The 21,226-nt window shown below is 55.3% G+C and overlaps 1 protein-coding gene across 1 annotated transcript in view; it reads left to right on the top strand.

The window, feature by feature from the left end:
* Nucleotides 1–21,226, top strand: part of RET (ret proto-oncogene) — a 52,693-nt gene that overhangs the window by 6,234 nt on the left and 25,233 nt on the right. Inside the window, exons 2-3 of the mRNA XM_032432573.1 lie at nt 17,681–17,947; nt 19,672–19,959. Coding sequence (XP_032288464.1) covers nt 17,681–17,947; nt 19,672–19,959 — 555 coding nt within the window. The remainder of the gene's footprint in view (nt 1–17,680; nt 17,948–19,671; nt 19,960–21,226) is intronic.

Below are 21,226 nucleotides of genomic sequence, written 5' to 3'. Positions count from 1 at the left end.
CCTTCCTATATCCTCCTCCTCCCTGTGTCCTCTTCCTCCTGGTAACCTCCTCCTTCTTGTGCCCTCCTCCTCCACCCACTGTCGTCCTCCCCATGTCCTCCCCTTCCTGTGTCCTCCTCCTCCCCATGTCTTCTTCTTCCTCATGTTCTCTTCCTTCTCTCCATTCCTCCTGTGTTCTCCCCCTCCTCCCCATGTCTTCCTCCCTCCATGTCCTCCTCCTTCCATCTCCTCCTCCTCCCAGTGTCCTCCTCCTCCCCATGTCCTCCTCCCCATGTCCTGTCCATGTCCTCCTCCTCCCAGTGTCCTCCTCCTTTCTGTGTCCTCCTCCTCCGCATGTCCTCCTCTTCCTCCCCATGTCCTCTTCCCCATGTCCTGTCCATGTCCTCCTCCCCCTCCCCATGTGTTCCTCCTCTCTGTGTCTTCCTCCTCCTACCTGTGTTTTCCTGTTCCCCATGTTCTTCTCCTCCTCTCTGTGTCCTCCTCCTCATTTCTGCAATTGTTTCTCTGAGTGATTTAATAGTAACAGTAACAGTAATAGTGATCCACAAATACTCCCTGAGGGACCATCTGCTGGCTAGGGAACTTCTCCAGGGCAGGGGATACCCTTGGGAAACAACATAAGGGCCCTTTGACCTCAGAACTGTCACTGTGCAGGGAGGGTCAGGCAGTAAAGGAAGCACTGAGCCATCACTTCTCCCAAATACATGTGTGTGATTTCAGAGGAGGTGCTCAAAGGGAGACAGGCTGAGGGGCAGGGTAGGAGAGCGCCTTGGACAGCCAGGCAGGCAAGTGACCCTCCTGGCCATGGGCTGCAATGTGGTGATGACAGCAGGGGGTCACCCAGTCCCCCTGCCCATCTCCCTCCTATTCCCTTGTTCTCTCTCCTCAGCCTCCCATAGGTCTCTGAGGGCCCTTGTCCATGCTCTATGGGGTGGGGGCGCTTCAGCCCCTGGAAGGCTGGGGCATCAGTACAACTCAGGTCACACCCCGGGAGGTCCTCTGCTGGCCTGGGGAGGGTGCTCCTGGGAGGCTTGAAGGGCTGGGAATGCCCAGGCCTCCCAGAGCCCCCTTGGCTTTCCCTTCACCACCCCAGCATGGCAATCCAGGCCTGGTGTTTGGGGCTTTAAGGGATGCTGTGACTTCGGAGGCAGGGCTCCACCTCACCTCAGAAAACCTTAGCAGATGAGGCTGTCTTTGGGCCAATGCTCCAGGACACTTGGGAACCCTGTAGACTGGGCCTTCCTGCCCTCCCTCCCCGTCTAGACTTCCTACTGTCCACCTTTCCTAAGCTCTGGGACCAGGCAAGGCCTGGGCTCCCGTCAAGCTCAGGCTTCACAGCTGTGTGGTTGTAGGAGCTTCTGGGACCTCCCTTCGTCCCTGAGGCTGGAGCCGTGAAGCCAGTGGGCTCCCTGCACTGTTCCCTCTGAGACTCTGGGCAAGGAGGTGGTGGGACAAGAGGAGGCAGCGATGTGCCATCGTTCCCTCAGCTCCTCCCCCACTGGAGCTGATGCCCCCAGAAAATGCAGTTGTGGGGTAGGCGACGCCAACAGGACCTTGAGAGAGGCAGTTCGGGCGCCACCTGGGCCCCCAAGGAGAGCAGGTGGCCAGCCCCGAGCAAACACCTCTGTTTGCTTTTGCCCTGTGAGTGGCTCTACCGAGTACAGCAGCCCGGGCACCTCCGCAGAAAAGTCACCTGTGCACCTGTGGGCGGGCTGGTTCAAGCTGTCCGTGACAATCTCAAAGCCCAGTGGGGCCAAGGCTGGGGTTCTGTGACAGGCAGGGCCCCGTTCCAGGCCCAGCTCAGGGGAGATGCCTGTGCCCCTGTAGGCCCAGGTCCCGGGGCCCCAGGCCCCCTCCCAAGTTTAGGCGCAGGCAGCTGCCCCTCATTGCCATCTTGGGCCTTTGCTCTTATGTGACGTGGGGTGCTGATGTCTGGGTTCTTTAGGGCCCAGGGATCCAAGAAATGCTTAGAAGGCAGCATGGCCCAGTTGGGGGGGTGTGCAAAGGGAGTCGAAGCTCTTAGCCCAGCCCCAAGCACCAGCCTGACCTGCTCTCTGATGGGAGACGGGACTCTGCTTCTAAAATAAATCCGAAATCTCCCAGCAGGGTACTGGCCATCAAAGTTGGTTCCAGTGCCCCCTAGGTGTCTGTGTGATCACCAGAAAATTCCAGTGATTCTCACTCTTTTCGAAAGGGGAAAAGAAAAAGTGCAATTTCCTAAAATTTAATTAATGGCCTAGAAGACACTGGGGAAAATGTGCACTCTGTGTACCAGGACCTGAGGGTGGGGGGGGGGGTTGACTTGGAGGTATACAGAGTGACGGCAGGCAGCTAAGAGAGTCTCGTGAGTTTGTTCCTTAAATTTCTCTTGCCAGTGAAACAAGCAAAGACACAGAACACAGCGAAATAGTGAAAGGCAGAGCTGGGGCTGGTCCTGGGTGGGTGCAGGTTTTCTCCTTGCCTGTTCCCCCATCCTGCCCTTCTGACATTGGCTATGGGGTGTCTGCTGCTTTCTGTCCTTTCTGGGGAGGAGGAACGGTGGAGTCGGGGAGCAGGGCACTGTTCTAGCAGGCACTTAGTCCCTGGAGTAGCCACCCTGCATCTCCTCGCCGGTGGAAGCCGACTTAACGTGCACTTAGCACTGTGGGGACATGCTTTGCCACCGGAGGGATGAGCCTTGTGAGGTAGGCAACCCAGATGGTGGTCTTCATAGGAGACTCGTCCAGAAGGACCACAGACATGACTCCACAGAGCCTTGCAGGGTCTTGAGTGAGAAGCCATTCTAATGGTCTTTGCTGCCCTGCTTCCCACTCACTCGTATCTTTGAGGGCAGGTGAGACTGTACTCGGTAACAGAAACTCCCACAGTCTCAGTGACAACACAGTCCGTTTGTCTCCTGCTGGTGGTGCATCCTGCTAGCCACTCCATGCCCAGCCATGTGCTCAGGGAGGGGCACAGAGCCAGGCCTGGAGGGGCTCCCGGCACTCTGCCCATGTTCTGTGGGCTGGAATCCCGTCACATGGCCCTTCCCTCAAGAGAGGCCCAGAGTACAAAGGAGAGCGTGGCGGAGGGGAGGGCACGCACTGGGGCACCTGCATATGCTCTTGGGGGCCCCCTCTCCAGACTCACACCCCCGAGCCCCACCTCTTCCACATCTGCTCTCCTGGTCAGCACAGCCAGGGCCTGCGTTGGGCCCAGGGACTGGGGGGGGGAGGGATGGCAGATAATTACAGTTTGCTTTTTTTGGTGAAGTAAAATTCACATAACATGAAATCACCCATTGTAAGTGAACAGTTCAGTGGCGTTTAGTACATTCACGGTGTCACAGAGGTATTGCTGCTATGTAGTTCCAAAACATTTTCATCGCCACGAAAGGAAACTCTTAGCCACTAGGCATTGCCCCCTAGCATTCCCACCCCCAGCCCATGGTAACCACTGTTCTGCGTCCTGTCTCTATGGGTTGGTCCACTTTGAATATTTCACATACATGGACCTTTGTATCTGGCATCTTTCTCTTAGCATCGTGTTTTCAAAGTGTGTGCACATTGTGGCGTGTATCCGTATTTTATTTCCTTGTAAGGCTAATATTCCGTTGGATATAAATATCACGTTTCTTTATACATTCACCTACTGATGAACATTTAGATTGTTTCCACCTTTTAGCTATTGTGAATAAAGCTGCTGTGAACATTCATGGACAAATATCTGAGTCCCTGGTTTCAGTCTTCTTAGGTATGTACCTAAGAGTGGAATTGCTGGGCCATCTGGTAATTCTGTTTTATTTTTTTGAGGAATTGCCAAATTGTTTTCCACAGCAGCTGCACCATTTTACATTCCCACCAGCAGTGTGTGAGAGTTCTGATTTGCCACATCCTTGACAACACTTGTTATTTTCTGGATTTTTGTTTTGTTTTAATTATAGCCAGAGTACTGGGTACAATGTGGTATCTCATTGTACTTTTGATTTGCGTTTTCCTTTTTTTTTTTTTAAAGGTTTTATTTATTTATTTGACAGAGAGAGACAGTGAGAGAGGGAACACAAGCAGGGGGAGTGGGGGAGGGAGAAGCAGGCTCCCCGCGGAGCAGGGAGCCCGATACGGGGCTCGATCCCAGGACCCTGGCATCATGACCTGAGCCGAAGGCAGACGCTTAACGACTGAGCCACCCAGGCGCCCCTGATTTGCATTTTCCTAATGAATAATGATGTTGAACATCTTTATCGTGCTCATTGGCCATTTGCATCTTCTTTGAAGAAATATCTATTCAGGTCCTTCACCCATGTGTTAATTGGGTGGAGTGTCTTTTTGTTGTTGGGTTTACCTCGCTTTATCAAACCTCCACCAAGTATTGCTGAGGAGCCATTTTGTGTCATTAGCATTTCATCATGTCAGTGATATTTCTGTCAGTGTCTGAGCCCCAGATCCCTTTTGAGGAGGACGTGGGTTCATCGGATGTTCAGTGGGGGAGGCTGAGTCACCATAACCCCATTGGGACCCTGAGGACCTTCTCCAAAGACCTGGACCCTGAGGCCACGTTAAGCTCGAATGCCCCAGAAGCGATGGCGTCACAACTTGTGTGCGAGATGCCCATGCCCAGGGATCACCGTGTGAAGGACCAGGGAAAGGAGGGTGCCAGGAATCAGCAACCCACTCAGCCCACCTGACAAGGCAGGACTCAGCAGCCAGGGAACCCAGGACTGCCCTGTCTTGCTCAACCTCAGTCCTGAGTCTAAAAATAACCAGGCAGATGCGGTATAAGTTGATTATCGTAATTATAGCTGTGTGATGTCATGCTGCCAGTCCCTTGAAGCCATTTTCCTGGGACAGCAGTGTGAGCTGAGGCACTGCTCCCCCTTGTACCCAAAAGTGACTGGAGTGCTGGGCAGCGGCATGGGGGTGGGCAGGCCTTGACTGAGGAGTAGCTGGAAGGCTTTGTGGGCCCCAGGCAGACCTGGTTCCAGAGTGGGCAAGGGAGAACAGAGAACTGGCTTCTGTCAGCAGGTGCTCTGTACCTGGCCTATCCCAGCCATGCTTCCAAGGAGGAGTTCCGGTCCTGGTTCACAGCTGGGAACCGACCTGGAGAGACTGCATGACACGCTGGTTACACAGAGGCAGTGAAGGAGTGCGGGCTTGGGCCCAGCTCTGCCCTTATCTTTCTGTTTCCTTGTGTTGGACTAAAATCTCTCCTTCGGATCTAGGCTCATGTCTTTTTGCCTCATCATTGGTGGTCTAGGAAGACACCTGTGATTGTAATGCTGCTCCATCCCATGGCCCACACCCTACTCCCAGAGACCACCTAGGTCAAAGCCCACCCCAGTTTCCATCATGCCCACCATCCTGACATTGGTCCTTGGTCAGGAAGTTCATTCTGTGACTGCTTCTGCACAGACATCACATAGACTCATAGGGGAATCAGAATTAAAAGGAGCCTTAGCATCAGATGCAACCTCGTCATTTTATAGATGGGAAACCATATAGATGGGGAAAGCCCTTGGTGTGCAGTGGGCCCTCAGGCCCTGCCGGCTTGTCTGGCCCCAGGTCCACGCTGTGCTGGAGCCTGCCTCTCTCAGAGGCTTCCCCAGCTCTCTTCCTTCCACCCTCCCAGCAGAGCAGACCCTTAGGCCTTCTTTGAGGCTTCCCACATCTCCAGAGAGAACACAGCTTCTGCTCCAGGGATCGTGGTGGCCCTGCTGGGGGTCCTGTTTGCTGTTCACCTGACTGCACCTGCCCTCGCTTATAGTGGGGAGTAGGAAGAGGAGGGGGCAGCAGGTCCAAAGCTGCAGGGAGGGAGTGGGGGGGGCTCCCAGAAGGAGCACTGTGACATCCCAAACCCGCCCCACATGGGACAGAGTGTGTGCTGGGGGCAGGAGGGCAGGCCTATTCCCAGAGCCCTTGGGAAAAGGGCCTTCCTTTGAGAGGGCCCCTTCTGTTCTTCTCAGACTTGACAAGGAAGCACATCCAGACCACAGGATGGCCTTCCAGCCCCGCATCGAGCTAGAGCAGTCCCAGTAGGCCCTGCTCTGACTGACAGGCCGCTGCTGGCTCGTGGAGATGCCTTTGTCCCAGTCACCCCGTGTAGGTGCTACATTCCCAGGGACTGCCCTGACCCTTCCCTGCCAGGAGATACAAGTCGTGGGTCACTATCCACGTGCAGAAGCTGGACCTTGCTGGTTCTACCTTTTCGAATATTTGGTGATAATAGGATCCAGTAAGGTGGAGGGAAGGATCCCTCAAGGCTCACTTCTGTATCCAGCAGAGATAGACATGTCGGGCCCCTAGCATCGGTGGGCACCTTCCAGGTGCTCCGTCTGCATGCAGCAACCATTACTGTGTCTGTCCGTGTCAGACAGATACTGCCTGAGCAGACTCCCACCCAGTCACACTTACCTGGGTTTCACCCCATTTCACTGAAATGTTAATAAATTTATACCAGGAGACTTCTAGGAGCACCTGCTTTTTAGAAGAGGCTAAGGGAGGTATGGATGGTTATTTATGATGGCATTTTCAGCCTGGTCTGCAAGCAGGTGGGTAGGTGGCCCAGAGTCCCAGGTCCCAGGGCCCTGGCTTCTCTGCATGTGTGTGCATGGCCATCACTAAGCCGAAGAGTTTGGTGGCCATGCACACCAACCCAGGCGGGACCCAGCTTAAGTCCTGGCTCACTGTCTGAGTGGCTTTGGGCAAGATGCTTAGCCTCTCTCTGCCTCAGTTTCTCTCTCTGCAAGACAGGCATCATAATCACCGCTACTTCTGGCAGTTGTGTTAATTAAGTGGAACAATGCGTGTGAAGTACTTTAGAACAGAACCTCTCACAGAGAATGCACTGTAGATGTCTGGCCTGTTAATGTTACACAAAAGGAATGCTGGGGTGCGGGTCGGGGGGGGGGACAAAAATGGGCAGGGCCATCTCTGTTCAGGGAGCTCAAGGTAGGTGGGGTGACAGATTTGTATAAGTCTGAGTCACAGTGCCCCGCTGGGTGCATGAGGGACAGTTCCCCAGGCAGAATCCCCAGGGTCAAAGCTGATAATGTCCTGGCCGGTCACCCCAGGCTGGGGCCAGCACACCGGAAGTCAGCTGGGGCCTTGGGGCATGCGAGTCCTGGAGCCACGGGGGCCTGGTGACCTGCACACAGTCATCGGCAGGCCACTTGGGTGGCCAGTCTTTTTCCAGCCAGGCCTTGCCCTGGGTAAGAAATTAATTGTAACCTAATTGGCAGTTTCCTTTGCATAGAAGCCGGAAGGAACTGCTCATGAGGCTGGTGATTAACTCAACAGCAGCTGGGAAATCACATTTGGGCAGGAGCGTCCATCATCTCTGTGAGGCCACTGCAGCTGGCCTGGACGGGCGTGGCCATGTGGGTGGTGGCTGCGGGTGCATGCAGGGTGCGGCCTGGGGCCCGGGTCCCTCGGAGCGGAAGGCTGAGGCTTGTGCCCAAAGGGCAAGTCCGGGCTACTAGCTCCCACACGGCCTGGGCTGTAGACCTCAGTCATTGACCTCATTGCCCCAGACTTCAACCATGCCCAGACCCCTTCCCCACTCTTGGCAGAAGGCTACCTGGATGATGTGGGCAGGGTCAGGACACCTGGGCGCTGACTGCACTTCTACCATGAATGTGAGAGGTGAACCTCGGTTTCTTTTTCCCATCATCGAGTCGGGGGAGGGATGTCCCTGGCCTACAGCAAAAGCTCAGGCGAGGTGTGCAAGGAAGAGCTTTTCACAAAGGTAGAAGGGTGTGCCTGTGTATGCAGAGTGGTATCTCTGAGGCAGGGGCTGGCCCCCAGGTCTCTCTTTCTCCATCCAGCGGCTCTCCCAAGCTGCCGTGCCGTCCATGTTTCCCAGCCAAGGCCCAAGAGGACAGGTGTCTGGGGAGACACTGCACCCTGCATTGGGTGCCCTGTCCTTCCCCATCATGAACCACACAGTGAGGACTGAGGCTGGAGGGACGATGGTGGGCCCTGAGAGCTGAGCTCTGTGTGAAGCTCCTGGCCAGGCTGGCAGGCGGGAGCCCTGGGCTCTGCGCTAGATGCAACCTTCAGGAACATGGAGAGCCCCGGAGCTCATTAGGGGAAGCTGAGGCACCCAGTGTGGGCCAGGATGCCCACTTGCTCCTCACTGTGTGCGGGCTTATCCAGCTCGCCCTTGCTGTGTGCCCAGCCCACACTAGGAAGGCCACTTAGCCTTGTGGCGTGGTGGCACAGGCTGCCCCCTTGGGCAGCATTTGGGGAAGAAGGAATGGAGGACTGGAACCGAGGCGGCACTGCCCTGATCACGGTGACTGGTGTCCTCGTTGGGACATTAAAATAGTTAAAATAATTAAGATGGTAAATTTTATGTGTATTTTACCACAATTAATTTTAAAAACTGGGATTCCCTTTTATGCCTCCCCCCAAATCTGTTATTTATAAATTTGATTTGCAAATTTGATCTGTACTTTTTTCCTAAAAGCAGATACATTATAATCCCGTGTAAAAGCAGAGCCTCCCACTGAGACAAAGCGTAGTAATTGCAGGGTGACTCCGTGTGCACGCACGTGTGTGTGTGCATGTGAGTGTGTGTGAGTGAGCACACCCATTCTGGCCACCATCTCCAGTTGGCAGTGCTCCTCAGACACCAGTAAGTCATCTCTTGAGCAGGGATCCGAGGTTTTGTTCTCAGCCTGGGGGCTGTTTGCTCAGCACCCACCACTGGCCTCCCCGAGATGGCTAGTGCACTAGAGGGCCCCGCACGTCCCTCACGAGTCTTGTGAGCATAGGAGGGCCATCCGTGTGGCTCTTCTGGCTCATTCTGCTGCTGACTCTCCACCTGTGGCTCCCAGTGCCCATCAGACTAAGCCAGAGTATCTTAGCTCCACCCCCTCTCTCATCCCAGATTTGGACCATTTCCCAAAAGTCTCCAGCGTGCCCCCCTTCATGAACCCATGTGTTTATTGGTTTGCTCCTTCATTGTTGCCTTCATTGGGTCACTCATTAGTCTGTTCTTTCAGCTCATAGTAGTGAGTTGGCTGATATGCCTGGAAGGTGGGTGCCCGAGAGAGTAGGGAGGAGGTGAGCTGGGGGGAGGACAGTTGGGGCCTCACGCCTGGTTAGGAGTTGTGTTTTATTCTGTAAGCAATGGGCAGTTAATACAGGGCTTCAGGCAGAGGTTGACATGGTCCAACTGACCCTGGGGGCTCTGTACAGTGGCCTGGGTGGTTAAGAGTGGGCTCAGGTAATGATGTAATGTATGGGGATTAACATAACAATAAAAAAATTTAAAAAAAAAAAAAAAGAGTGGGCTCAGGAAGGCCCCTTGAGCAGTGTGGTATCATCCAGGTGAGGGAGGAATGGGAGCATGGCAGCTTGGACTGGGGATGGCAGGGGGCAGTCCATGGGCTGGTGGGAGGGGTAGAAGATGGAAGGGCCCGTGGTGAGTCTGAGGTGTGTGGCCTCAGCAGTGAGGTGGATGGTACCCTGAATGGGGGGGGCAGATGGGAGGAGCAGGCGGGGGTGGGTGGCCTGGGTCCTTCTCTACGTGGACTGGAGCGTGTGAGGGGCTGGAGCAAGACAGTGGAGATTCGCACCTGACACTGAGGATGAGGTCGGGGCTGGCGAACGTGGCAGTCATCAGCACAGAGGCTCATGAACACGGGTTATGAATGCTGTGGGACCGGCTGCCATTTGCTTGGAGGGAACAGGGAGAGAAAATAAGGAGCTTCTGCCATCCAGAGGGCTGGCAAGGGGGAGGAACCCAGCCCAGGAGGTTGGCAAGCTGGCTTATTGTAGTGCATCTGGAGAGAACACCAGACAGGAGGTCCTAGAAGCAGCCAGAGAGAAGAGAGAATACCAAGGAGTGACAAGTAGAACGAGTATAGGGTTCTCTGAAGCAGCAACAAAAGCAAAAAAAAAAAAAAAAAAAAAAGTCCTTTGAAGGACTGAGAGAAGAAAATAACTTTCCTACAGAATTCTCTACACAGCAAAAGTACCTTCCAGGAATGAGGTAGAAAGCTTATTTAAAAAACAATTTAAGAAAAGGCAAGAGAAACCCAAGCCCCGGGTTCATGTCCAAAGTGAGTGGCGTGAAGTGGAAGGTGGGGGCCCGGGCGGGGCGGCAGCAGTGCTAAGTGTCTGGTAAGGCTGGCCGTGCGTTGTGGGATTTACCTTCAGTGTAAGCGTTGCGCATGATGCATTTGTGTGTATCAAATACGCCCCTAGAATAAAGAGCAGCTGGGAATGTGCTTGAGAGGAGGGGCCGTGGTGTGGACAGACCACGTCCTGAGAGGGCGATAGTGCCCAGCGCCGGTGTTGGGGCTGGAGGGACCCCCGACAGGGACAGCTGGCCTGCAGGGGGAGGGGCCGCCCCTGGGGAGAAGTTGGTGGGGTCTGTTTCCCATTCCCAGCAAAGATGATGGCATTAGGAAATCGTCTGTTAAGGAGATTCTGCTGGGTTATAATAAAACTGTCATCTACGCGATCTGGCGCTCGTCAAGGGCGGGAGCGGGGGCTGTCCGGCGAGTGGGTTCTGCAGGAAGGGCCTGCCCTGCACACACATGCAGGCGCTGCCCCAACCCCACCCCGTTCTTAGATCGCACCGTTGCACCTTTTTCTTTCTTCCTTAGGAGCCCTCAATTCCAGCTTCCTTGTTGCAATGCTAGGACATTTTTAGCTGTTGGGGACTCTCTGCCTTTCCCTGGCAGGGCGACTGTGTGCCATGGTGAGTGTGACTCATCGGCGCTCATAACAGTGTGGGGGACAGGCCCTGAGGTGGGGTCACAGGCCAGGGGCGCCCAGCCAGATCCGGACTGGCACGGTCAGAGGGCAGCACCGCCACTGCAGAGAGTGACAGGGAAGGCAGGGGCACCTCTGGTGAGCTGTGTGTGGCCCCGATGGCCAGGGCTGGCCAGGACCACGGAGAGCTGGTGCAGGTGAGCCCACAGTTGGGACCGGGCTACACTGTGCTACTCTACACTGAGTGGGCCGGTGTGTAAGTGTGAGTATGTAACCGTGTGCGTGTGAGAGAGTGAGTGTGTGTAGGAGAGATGCATGTATCAATATGGGCTCACCGAGAATGCAGCCCTCACACAGCACTGGAAGCAGGAGAGGTTCACCTAGTTCACCTAAGCTATGTGTTGAGAGAACAACGGTGGGCACAGGGGAGTTCTGTGGGCCACCTCAGGCTGAGGGCACCCAGGGCAGGACCCCCCTCCAGGCTGGGATCAGAGCCTGCTGGCAGAGCTGGGTAGCAGCCCACCGCTCATGGAAGAGTTAGCTGGGTTCCTAGGGCCGGGGCTGGCCTGCAGCCTCAGGGCTGGCTGGAGACAACCCTCCAGGGCACAGGGCAGCCAAGGCTGGGGATGGGTCTGGCGGGAAGGTGATCACCAGGCTCAGGTGTGGGCTGTGCGGGCGCCACGGGACTGCACTTTGGGCAGGTGGATGAGGTGGAGCACTCGGAATGTCCCCACACCTCTCTGCTGCTGGCTGCCCCGAGGCGGCAGGAGCCCGAAAAAGCAAGGGACAGCAACCAGAGGCGGGAGCCCAGCCCTTGACCATCTGCAGTGACCTCCTCCGGCGAGGCTCAGCATCCTGCTCACTGCAAAGGAAGGAGCTCAGGGTCCAGTGTGGGCACGAGGATGTGCACACGCGGGGCAGAGTGTGTGTGAGCGCACACGTGTGAGTGTGTGCGTGCACATGTGCCCTGTGAAGGGTTGAACGAAGGGGGGGTGTGGGCCTGGTTCCATCTGTATCCAAATCCGAATAAATTAAATATGCCAACCAAATGTGGAGCCTCGGAAACGACCTTTGCAGGCTACAAAATGGTCCGAGGTAAAGGCAAAACCATGGCCGGGTGACCGAGTGCACTGAATGTAGCCAGCCACCCACCTGGCAGACACTGTGGTGGATTTGCTTGTAAACAAGATGTCAGGCGAGGCCCTGCTGAGAGCAGGACAGCACTTCAGCCCTGTCAGACGTGAGTTCCACACCTTTTTTCCCTGGCGGGGTCAGGCAGGGTGGGAGCAGATGGGGTCTCCCTGAACGTGAGCAGTGACTTGAGCCTTGGGCAGGGGTGCCATGAGCTGCAAGGGACCCACTGTTCTGAGAGGAAAGGCCAGCTCCTCACCCTGCAGCACGTTGCCATGCAACAGCGGCAACCTGAGCAACCAGGACCATGGGGTGCCACTGGGGGGTGATGCGGGCCAACCCCATCCAGGCAGAAACCGTAGACTAGGTGTGGGGGAGGATTCTGGCACCCCGAGGCATTCAGAGGTGGGAGGTATGGGTGGGGAAGGCTGTGCGAGTCCTGCTATGTATGAGCCCACAGGCCAGGCAGCCCTTCCTGGCAGAAAGGTGCCAGCAGCGAGCCTCCTGGTGGGCTCAGCATCTGCCCTCATCCTGACTCCCACTGCCACTTTGTTAGCCAGTGTACCAAACCCCGAGACTCAGAACCACCAGCCGACTGACCTTTGTAAGGCTTCTCACCTCCCAGCCTCAGCGTTCTGAACTGTGAAATGGGGTAGTAAGGGGATCCACACACAGCAGCTGTGAATCTGAAGTACGAGCTTTATAGAATACATAACCTGTGCAAAGGCGAGGCCTGTCTGCAACCTGCTGTGTCAGCTCCTGTCCCCAGCATGCCCCCCTCTGATTCGCAGCTGGAGAAGCTGAGACGCAGTGGAGGCCAGCAGACTGCAGAGGCTGCACAGCCCTGTGGAAGTGGACACCAGTGGCCCATCTCAGGCTGTCCTCATCCACCTGCCAGGACTGGCTGCAACATTTGTGGGGCCCAGTGTAGGATGATGATGTGGACCCTTTGTTCTAGAATTGTGAAGAATTTCAAAACAGTGACGTCAGAGCATTAAACCAAGTGTGGGGCCCTTTGGGACTGCCCAGGCTATACCCGCCCGAGGCCAGCCCTGCACCCACCTCCTCAGTTCCCTGCCTTCCCATCTAGAAGTGTCTGTGACATTGAGGAGCATTAAGGGAGCCATGCCTGGCTACAGGGACCACCTGGGAGGTACTTAAGTGCATTTAAGTCTGTTTCTGCTCACAATCATTGCCCAACCCACAAATCCCTTTTGGCAGCAATCATCTGGGCCCCACACAGATCCCATAGGGCTGGGCTCTGCGATGAGAGCAGGCAGGACCCATTCTCTCCTGCACGTGTGGTCTGCGTGGTGGGAACTGCACCAGCTTGGGGGTGGGGAGCTCTGGGAGCTCAGGCCATCCTACCTCCTGGCCCCTGTACCACTGAAAGTGTGTGCAGTCAAGGAGGGCCCCCAGAGGGGAGCCCAATTCTGGAGCTGCTCCTACCTACCCAGCAGTGGGGTGCTGTGGGGAGAGTATCTCCCCCTGACAAGACCTGTCTTCTACAGCCCCCAAGTGTCACCAGAGCCACCCCGAAAGTCCCTTCCCACAGTGGCTCCAAGAACAGCCAAGTTCTACTCAGTTCTACCCTGCTGACCAGGGCCAGAAATGCGTGTCCTGAGAGAAGGTGCCAGCAGAAGCGGTGTTGCCTCTCAGGATGTAAGCTCTGTTGACATGCAGCATCCCCTTGCTGGGCCTCTGGGGGCAAGAAGGCAGACCTCACCTCTCCGTGGAGGGGTCCAACACACCAAGGAAAGCTGGTGGCCTGGTGACACGGGCTCTGGAAGACACGGGCTGCTCTGGTCTGTGCCCAGTCTGGTGGACCCAGCAGCGTTCCCTGCAGCTCCAGGAGTTGAGGCCCAACGGCAGCCTCTCAGATCATGAGTGATTGGCGCGTGCCCTTCTGCCAGGGTGCTGAGGAGGTTGGCAGCACTCAGCTGAGCCCCCTCCTTAGCTGGTGTTGGTGTCACAAGCCCAGGCTGCCCCTGGCCACCACCCTGTGAGGCCCCTGGATGTTCGTCTCTCCTCCTTTTTGTGCCCGGAAATGCCAAGCTGCCCAGAGAGATGGTGAGTCATCAGGACTGCCTTCCCCCTCGAGCCGGTATTCTTGACTTTCAGGGAGCCTCGGTCTCTGCTCAGGGCTTTGTGGGGGAACAAAGCGTGTCCCAGCAGGCAGGGCTACCTCGGGGGCCCAGGCCTGGTCAGCTGGGGATCAAGAGCATGGCAGCTGTAGGGGCACCGGGAGGTGAGTGGGCTGGTGAAGGATGTGCCTCTCTGGAACCCTGCTTTACAAATTCCCGTTCTCTTGCTATCTATGTGTGCGCCCTTGAGCAAACAAATGACTTTCTTTCCGCCTCAGTGTCTGTGTTTGCAGAGCAGCGGTCCTGACGGTGCCGCGCTGGGGCTGTGGAGAGGATGAAAGGTCAGTGTGTGCGTGGGGGATTGGCCTTGTGCTGTGCTGCCTCCCAGAGCCACCCAGCCGGGCTGTGCTCACCCCACACTCCACCTTCGAGAGGCGGCAGCACTGCAGGGGCCCAGCCCCTCCCAAAGGTTGTGCGGTCAGGACAGGGTGGGGGGGGGTGGAAAGAGAGTCATGAGTCATTCTTCCTGTCCATGGGGCAGCGAGCATCGCCTTCCCTGGTAGCCCCCCACTCAGTCCCTCCCCTAGAGCTCTTGCTGGATGCTGTGACTTGTGGAGCCTTCGGGGAATGTTGGAGGACGAGGAAGCTGGCCGCTGCTCGTGATTCAGGCCCTTGGTGGAGCCGCAGTGCTGGGCCTGGCTCTCATCCCCCTTCTGAGCCTGCCGTCCAGGACGTGGCCATGCTGAGATGCTGCCATGGTGGGTTGGGAGCCCCTATAATATCAGATTTCTGTGGGGGAGACTGGACGGACCAGCCGAGGAGAGCAAGCCAGGAGTTACCCTGCCAGGCAGCACCGAGCAGACTCTGGCATGCTCCTGGTGGGGGGTGGCTGCCAAGCCCCATCTGGGACTCCCCTACCACTGTCCCCTCCCTGTGGGTGTCTCCTCACCCACAGGGAACATTCCTCTCTTTGTCTGAGTCATGACTTGATGAGTTGGTAGGGTCCTCTTTGGGGCTCCACACTGTGGGGAGTGTGGGTGCCTGTCCTGGGACATGCAAGCCTCTGGAATGCATCCCAGGTGTGCAGGGACCCTCAGAGGACCTGTTAGCCATGGCCCATCACTCAGCCCTGTGCTGGTGCCATCAGCAGCCCTTCAACAGGGGCTGCAAGAGGCCAGCCTTGTGGCCCTGTGGGGCCAACACAGCCCTCTGAGCTGCACTCCTGTCCTTCGTAGCATCAGCTGCTAAATCCCAAGGAGGTCAGCCCTGAATGCATCTGAGAACCTGTGTCCTCCTGGGCCAGGGGGGAGGGTGTGGGAAGAGAAGGGTGGCATTCAGGCAGCTCCTGCCCGTGTCTGCCGGTGAGACCCCAGGGTGGGGGAGGCACGGTCTCGGCACTCCCACCCGAGCTCCCCAGTGTGACTTCATGGCGTTCCATTAGCTGCCTCCCCCTTGAATGGCAGCCAATGTGACACTTTGGAGTGGATCCTTCCCCCAATAAACTTCAGCTCAGAGCACAAGGTAGGCTCCTTGGAGGTCCTGGCTTGCCCCTCCCTGAACTGCACCCACAGGGACTGAGTAATTCTAGGTCCCACTCCAGGGACACCTGTCCTCGGGAGGGGATTTCCAGAGGTCCAAAAGGCCACATTATAAGTGTTGTCATTCCTCCACCCACACCCCCGCTTCCCTCCATCTCTGTGTTGAGTGCGGGGTGTGCAGGGTCAGGCCTTTGGCTCTGACCAGAGCATCTCTCTCTCTTCTCTCTCTCTCACCCTCCCTTCCTTCTTTCCCTCTCCCTCCCTCTCCGGAGCCCTTGCTCCTTCCCAGCCCAGGCCTGTCTGGCAGGGAGCAGACTGGGCCAAGGGCATGCTTCCCCCCCCAAGGTGGCACTCGTAGTCTGGCACACCGTAGTCCAGTCATCCTGGAAAACATTCCACGGTGCAGTCAGCCTTCCTGTTTGCTTACCGTTTTACCGCTTCGGGATCTAAAAAGGTCTTCCCTGTGGTCTCCACCTGACTCCAGTTGGCACTTGATTGTTTCCCATACCCACATGTGTCCTTGAGGACCCAGGCGGTGCCAGGGTATCATCCCTCTGCTGGTGCAGCCTGACCTGACTGCTTACCCTGACAGCTATGAAAAGAGTAGGGTCTAGGTGGAAACAAGCTGATTGAAAAGAGAAATTGGCTTCATGTGAGCGAATACACGAGTTCTAATGTTTGTGTTGTATGTTGGATACTTTCTGTGCATTATAGAGTGTTGACAGGGTTTTAGTGGTTTTTCAAGCATCGTGCGCCTATTTATCCAGCTTCTTGAAAATTCTTACTATTTTTTAAAACCTTTTATTATGAAAAATGTTGAACTTACACAAAATCAGCAGAGTAGTGGGCTTACCCAGTGAGGCCATGGTCCACATCCTCTTCCTTGTGGCAATCAGAGCCCTATCCACAGTCCCTTGGTGATCCTTCCACGTTGTCGTGTGTATCAATTGTTCATCCCTTTTTATTGCGGCATAAGATTGCATGGTGTGAAAACCACCCTTTGCTTATCCACTCACCCGTTGAAGGGCATCTGGGCTGTTTCCAGTTCTTGGCTGTGTGAATAACCCTGCCATTTGTGAATAAGTCATTTGATGGACATATGTGTTCCTCTCCTGGATAAATTCAGTAGGATTTCTGGGTCAAATGGTAGGAGTATGTTTAACTTTAAAGATTTGTTTCTCTTGGGGCACCTGCGTGGCTCAGTTGGTTAAGCGGCTGGCTTAGGCTCAGGTCATGATCCCAGGGTCCTGGGATCGAGCCCCATGTTGGGCTCCCTGCTCAGCGGGAAGCCTGCTTCTCCCTCTTCCACTCCCCCTGCTTGTGTTGCCTCTCTCTCTGTCTCTTTCTCTGTCAAAAAATAAATTAAAAATCTGCAAAATAAATAAATAAAGATTTGTTTCTCTTATAAAGCGCCCTGGTTCAGGGGCGCCTGGGTAGCCCAGTTGGTTAAGCATCCAACTTTTGGTTTTGGCTCAGGTCATGATCTCGTGGGTCATGAGATCAAGCCCGGTACAGGCTCCTCGTTCAGCGGGGCATCTGCTTGAAGATTCTCTCCCTCTGCCCCTCCCCCAACATGCACACACTCGTGATCTCTCGCACACTCCCTCTCAAATAAGTAAATCTTATGAATAAATCAATAAAGTGCCCTCCTTCATTTTTGGTGACTCTTGCCTGCCCTGCTTGTCTGGCATCACTGTGTACACTTGAAAACTCTGAATCCAGGTGATTTTCTGAGAAACCTGAGTGAACTCCCAGCTCTGTGTGGTTCACATGCTTATCAAACTTGGGTAATTGAGAATGATTTTGCAGGTGTTTTGTACTGCCTCCTCCTCTTTTCTTTTTCTGTTTTAAGGCAGTCCATCTGCAGCTTGTTTTTAGATACACAGATAGGTGTGTGTTGTATCTTTTTAGGTCTACAAGTGAGAAAGTCCTACTCAGATCAGAATTTTATTATTTCTTTATTTCTGTATGAAAGTCTTTAATCCTGTAAATTATGGAGGGTGAGATTTCTTTCTTATAATTTCAGAACAAGGAAATTGCATACAATTTTGCTTATAAACTATTACTTATGCTAGATTGGAATTTTAAGTTAGTAAATTTTGGGGTCCACAAAGAAGCTTTTATCAAAGTGTGAAATAAAGCTGCTGGAGAGTGCTGGTCTACCTGGGAGGCCTGCTCGGGACATCGTCATTCCTCCCTCGCTCACACATTTCCCTGCTTTCTGCAGCTGCGCTAGGACTCTACTTCTCTAGGGATGCTTACTGGGAGAAACTGTATGTGGACCAGCCAGCTGGCATGCCCCTGCTCTACGTCCACGCCCTGCGGGACGTCCCCGAGGAGGTGCCCAGCTTCCGCCTGGGCCAGCATCTCTACGGCATCGCCTACCGTGCGAGGCTGCATGAGAACGACTGGATCCGCATCGAGGAGGACACAGGCCTTCTCTACCTTAACCGGAGCCTAGATCGCAGCGCCTGGGAGAAGCTCAGCATCCAAAGTAAGGGAGCCACCTAACCCCACCCTGACTTCTCCTCCCACAGCCCACATCACACCCACCGTGAGGCTCAAGAGGGTGGTTCCTGGACCATCCCTGCTGTGTAAGAGTGAAGGGTGAGGTGAGGCTGGCCTGCCTCTCTGTCCAGCCTGGCCAGGACACCAGGATGAGTTTGGGGGCCGCTGATGACCCTTGGGCCTTCTGAGTCTGTTAGGATTTTGGAGAACCCTTGGAAAGAATCAGGTGCTCTTTCCATGCTGGACTTAGATGGCTTTTCCATTTGGGTGTATAGGATTTGGGGTTACAAGAGAGGGGTTAAGAGGGGCTGGAAAAATTGGAAAATTTTGATTTAGCAAATGATCTGGAACTTCCTAGAGAAGTAGCAGTTCCACGGAAAGCTTGTCTTCCCATCAGCAGCAAGCTGCCCTCGGTACCCAGTGGGGACTCAGGCCTGGTGCCGGGGAGGAAAGTGGCGTGGAAGGAAGATCTGGCCAGTCTCCTCAGAGCAGGAGTCAGAGCAGAGAGAAGGCCACATGTGACCTGATACTGGGGAGTGGAGCAGCATTCTGCCTTGTGGCACAAAATGGTGATCGCACACCCAATAGCTCCCCACCTCCAAGCATCTCCTCCGAAGACATGGCCTCACTGCACCCTCACACCAGCCCTGAGCCCCCTCAAGAGACCTGTGGCATGCCTGCGAATGCAGAACGCACTGCCCAGCAGGGGCAGAATGGCTGCGCCCCCGTCTGCCAAGGAAAGCCAAGGTCACATGACAGAGCCCACCACCGGGGCACCCCCAGTTCTGGAGGTGGCATCTGAGATGGGTCTTGGTTCTGCCTGTACTTGGTTGCTGCCGCCTCCATCCCAAGCCCCTTTGGGGAACTTAAACTAGGTTTCCAGGGGTAGAGGCCAGAGTGGAATTTGCCAAGGGTCCACATTTCCTAGGAGGCCTGTTCTGTTCATGATTGCACCTGTTAAGCCCAGTCAGGAGAGAAACCACGCGGTAACTGGAACAGGGCAGGTTCATCTAGAAAATGCTTAACTACAACCGGGGATTGAAGCACCAAAGGACAGGCTAGGAAGAAGCAAAGAGAACTCTGATGAATACGGGAAGAGCAAATGTGGGAGAGCAACCACTATAGGGCTGAGAGAGATCCAGACCTTGTTGGAGAAAGCCTCCATGATGGAGTTTGCTGGAAATTCCCCCTCCAGGTGCTGGGGAAGTCTGTCCATGGGTGTGTCTCTGCAGAGGCGTTCCAGGAGGACAGTCCCTCGGGAGGGTGAAGAGCCCCCACAAGCAGCCAGCCTGGGGAAGTGCTCTACCTGCTGTTAGACCTGGGACTCAGGGCACCCCTCTGAGGGGGCAATGATGTGCCAGAGGGTGGTGGGGAGAAATAGGGGGGACAATAGACCCCAGTGCTCAGCGCACCTGAGGGAGTGGTATTTGAGCCGAGACCTGAATGACAAGAGAGGTGGGCCTGTGAGGCACCCCCAGGCAGAGGGAGTAAAACCATGAGATCCTGAAGCAGAGACAGACCCCAGGTCTAGGGCAGTTCAGGGCAAGCGGAAGGTGGCTGGCCAGGGTCGAGAGCCCAGTGGAGCCCTGTGGACAACGGAGAGGACTGGGCTTTACACCAACCCTGGAGCTCCTGCCCCTTCCCCGTTCCGTTCCCCACCACCTGTGGGTGTGGCTGGTGCCCCACCAAGCCTGACTTCTCTCTCTGCAGATGGCGGCTTCCCTGTGCTCACCATCTACCTCCAGGTCTTCCTGTTGTCTGTGTCCCTGCGTGAGGGCGAGTGCCAGTGGCCAGGCTGTGCCCGGGTGTACTTCTCCTTCATCAACACTTCCTTCCCGGCTTGTGGTTCCCTCAAACCCCGGGAGCTCTGCTTTCCCGAAACAAGCGTCTCCTTCCGCATCAGAGAGAACAGGCCTCCTGGCACCTTCCACCAGTTCCGGCTGCTGCCTGTGCAGTTCCTGTGCCCCAACATCAGTGTGTCCTACAGGCTCCTAGAAGGTGAGTGCTGGCTTCGTAGGGCCCCCCTCAGTGTCTGCTCAGTGCCGGGCACAGCCCCGCCAGCCCTTGACATGAGCCATCTGGTTTACTCTTCACCACCACACCATTCGTTCATTCACTTAATATTCCAGAAGTACTTCTTGTGTGCCTGTCATGAACCAAATACTGTTCTAGGGGCTAAGGATGTGACCGTGAACTAAACAAGTCAAAATCCTGCCTACCTGGAGCCTCCATTCCCCTGGGGTGGCCTCTGGAACGTGCTATTTGGGAAGTAAAACTCCAAGGATGTGGAGTGGTGGAGACTGCAGTCTTCTATCTCATGGCTAGGGAGGGGAGTGCTGGAGCAAAGGTGGGAGGGCACCAGGCAAGCTGGGCTAGCCCCTTTGAGATCGCTGCGGTGGGGCCCCGGGGTAGCTGGGGTGGGGGGACCAGAGGCCCATGAGGACAGAGAAGTTCCTGAGGGTTTCTCCTTGAGGGACTGGGGGGTCATGGAAGGCTTGTAGGGGGTGGTATTGACAAGCCCTGACTTACCTTTAAAGGATTATTCTGGTTGCCGTGCTAGGAATGATCCGGTACAGGGCAGTGTGGGGTAGAAGCAAGGAAACAGGAGGCTACCTGAGAAATCCCTGAGCAGCAGGATGGAAACTGGAAGAAAGGTGGAAGCCACAGGGCAGCGAGGAGCAGGCGGCTTCTGGGCATGTTTTGAAGGAAGATCCAGCAGGATTTCTTGATGAGTTGGCTGTGGGCGTTGAGGGAAAGAGGGGAGCCAGCGTGGTTCTAGGACTCTGCTTGAGCCGCTGCAAAGGCAGCCAACCGAGCCACAAGATGGCCCTGGGGAGGCTGGCCAAGGGGGGACCAGGAGGTGAATCCCAGTGGAGGTGAGAGAAGGCAGCCGAGCAGACTGATGACAGGAGGCACCACTGAAATATTCAAAAGCAAGGAACTGGGACACGGAAGGTAGACTGCAGTGGAACCTGGATTCACACCAGGTTTATCGCACACACATGGTAATGAGCTAAAGAAAATCTCAGTAAAGTAAGAAAAGGAGCCATCCACTCCCCCAGGATCCTTACCTTTGCCCTGCAGCAGGGATAAATGTCTTTGTGCAAGATTGTCAGCCAAATATCAGGTTTAGAAAGCTGCCCTTCCTCATGAAGATCGCATAATTAAATTTTGTTGAGCATGTTTTTGTAACCATAAACAACAGAGAGAAACATTATATGATAAGCATTTCCCACGTGTAATGTAATATGTGGCGCTGACGTGA

This window comes from Phoca vitulina, unplaced genomic scaffold (assembly GCF_004348235.1).
Source record: "Phoca vitulina isolate PV1807 unplaced genomic scaffold, GSC_HSeal_1.0 scaffold48, whole genome shotgun sequence".
Lineage (NCBI taxonomy): Eukaryota > Metazoa > Chordata > Mammalia > Carnivora > Phocidae > Phoca > Phoca vitulina.
Note: the sequence above shows the minus strand (reverse complement) of the source record. Positions and strands in the feature narration are given on the sequence as shown.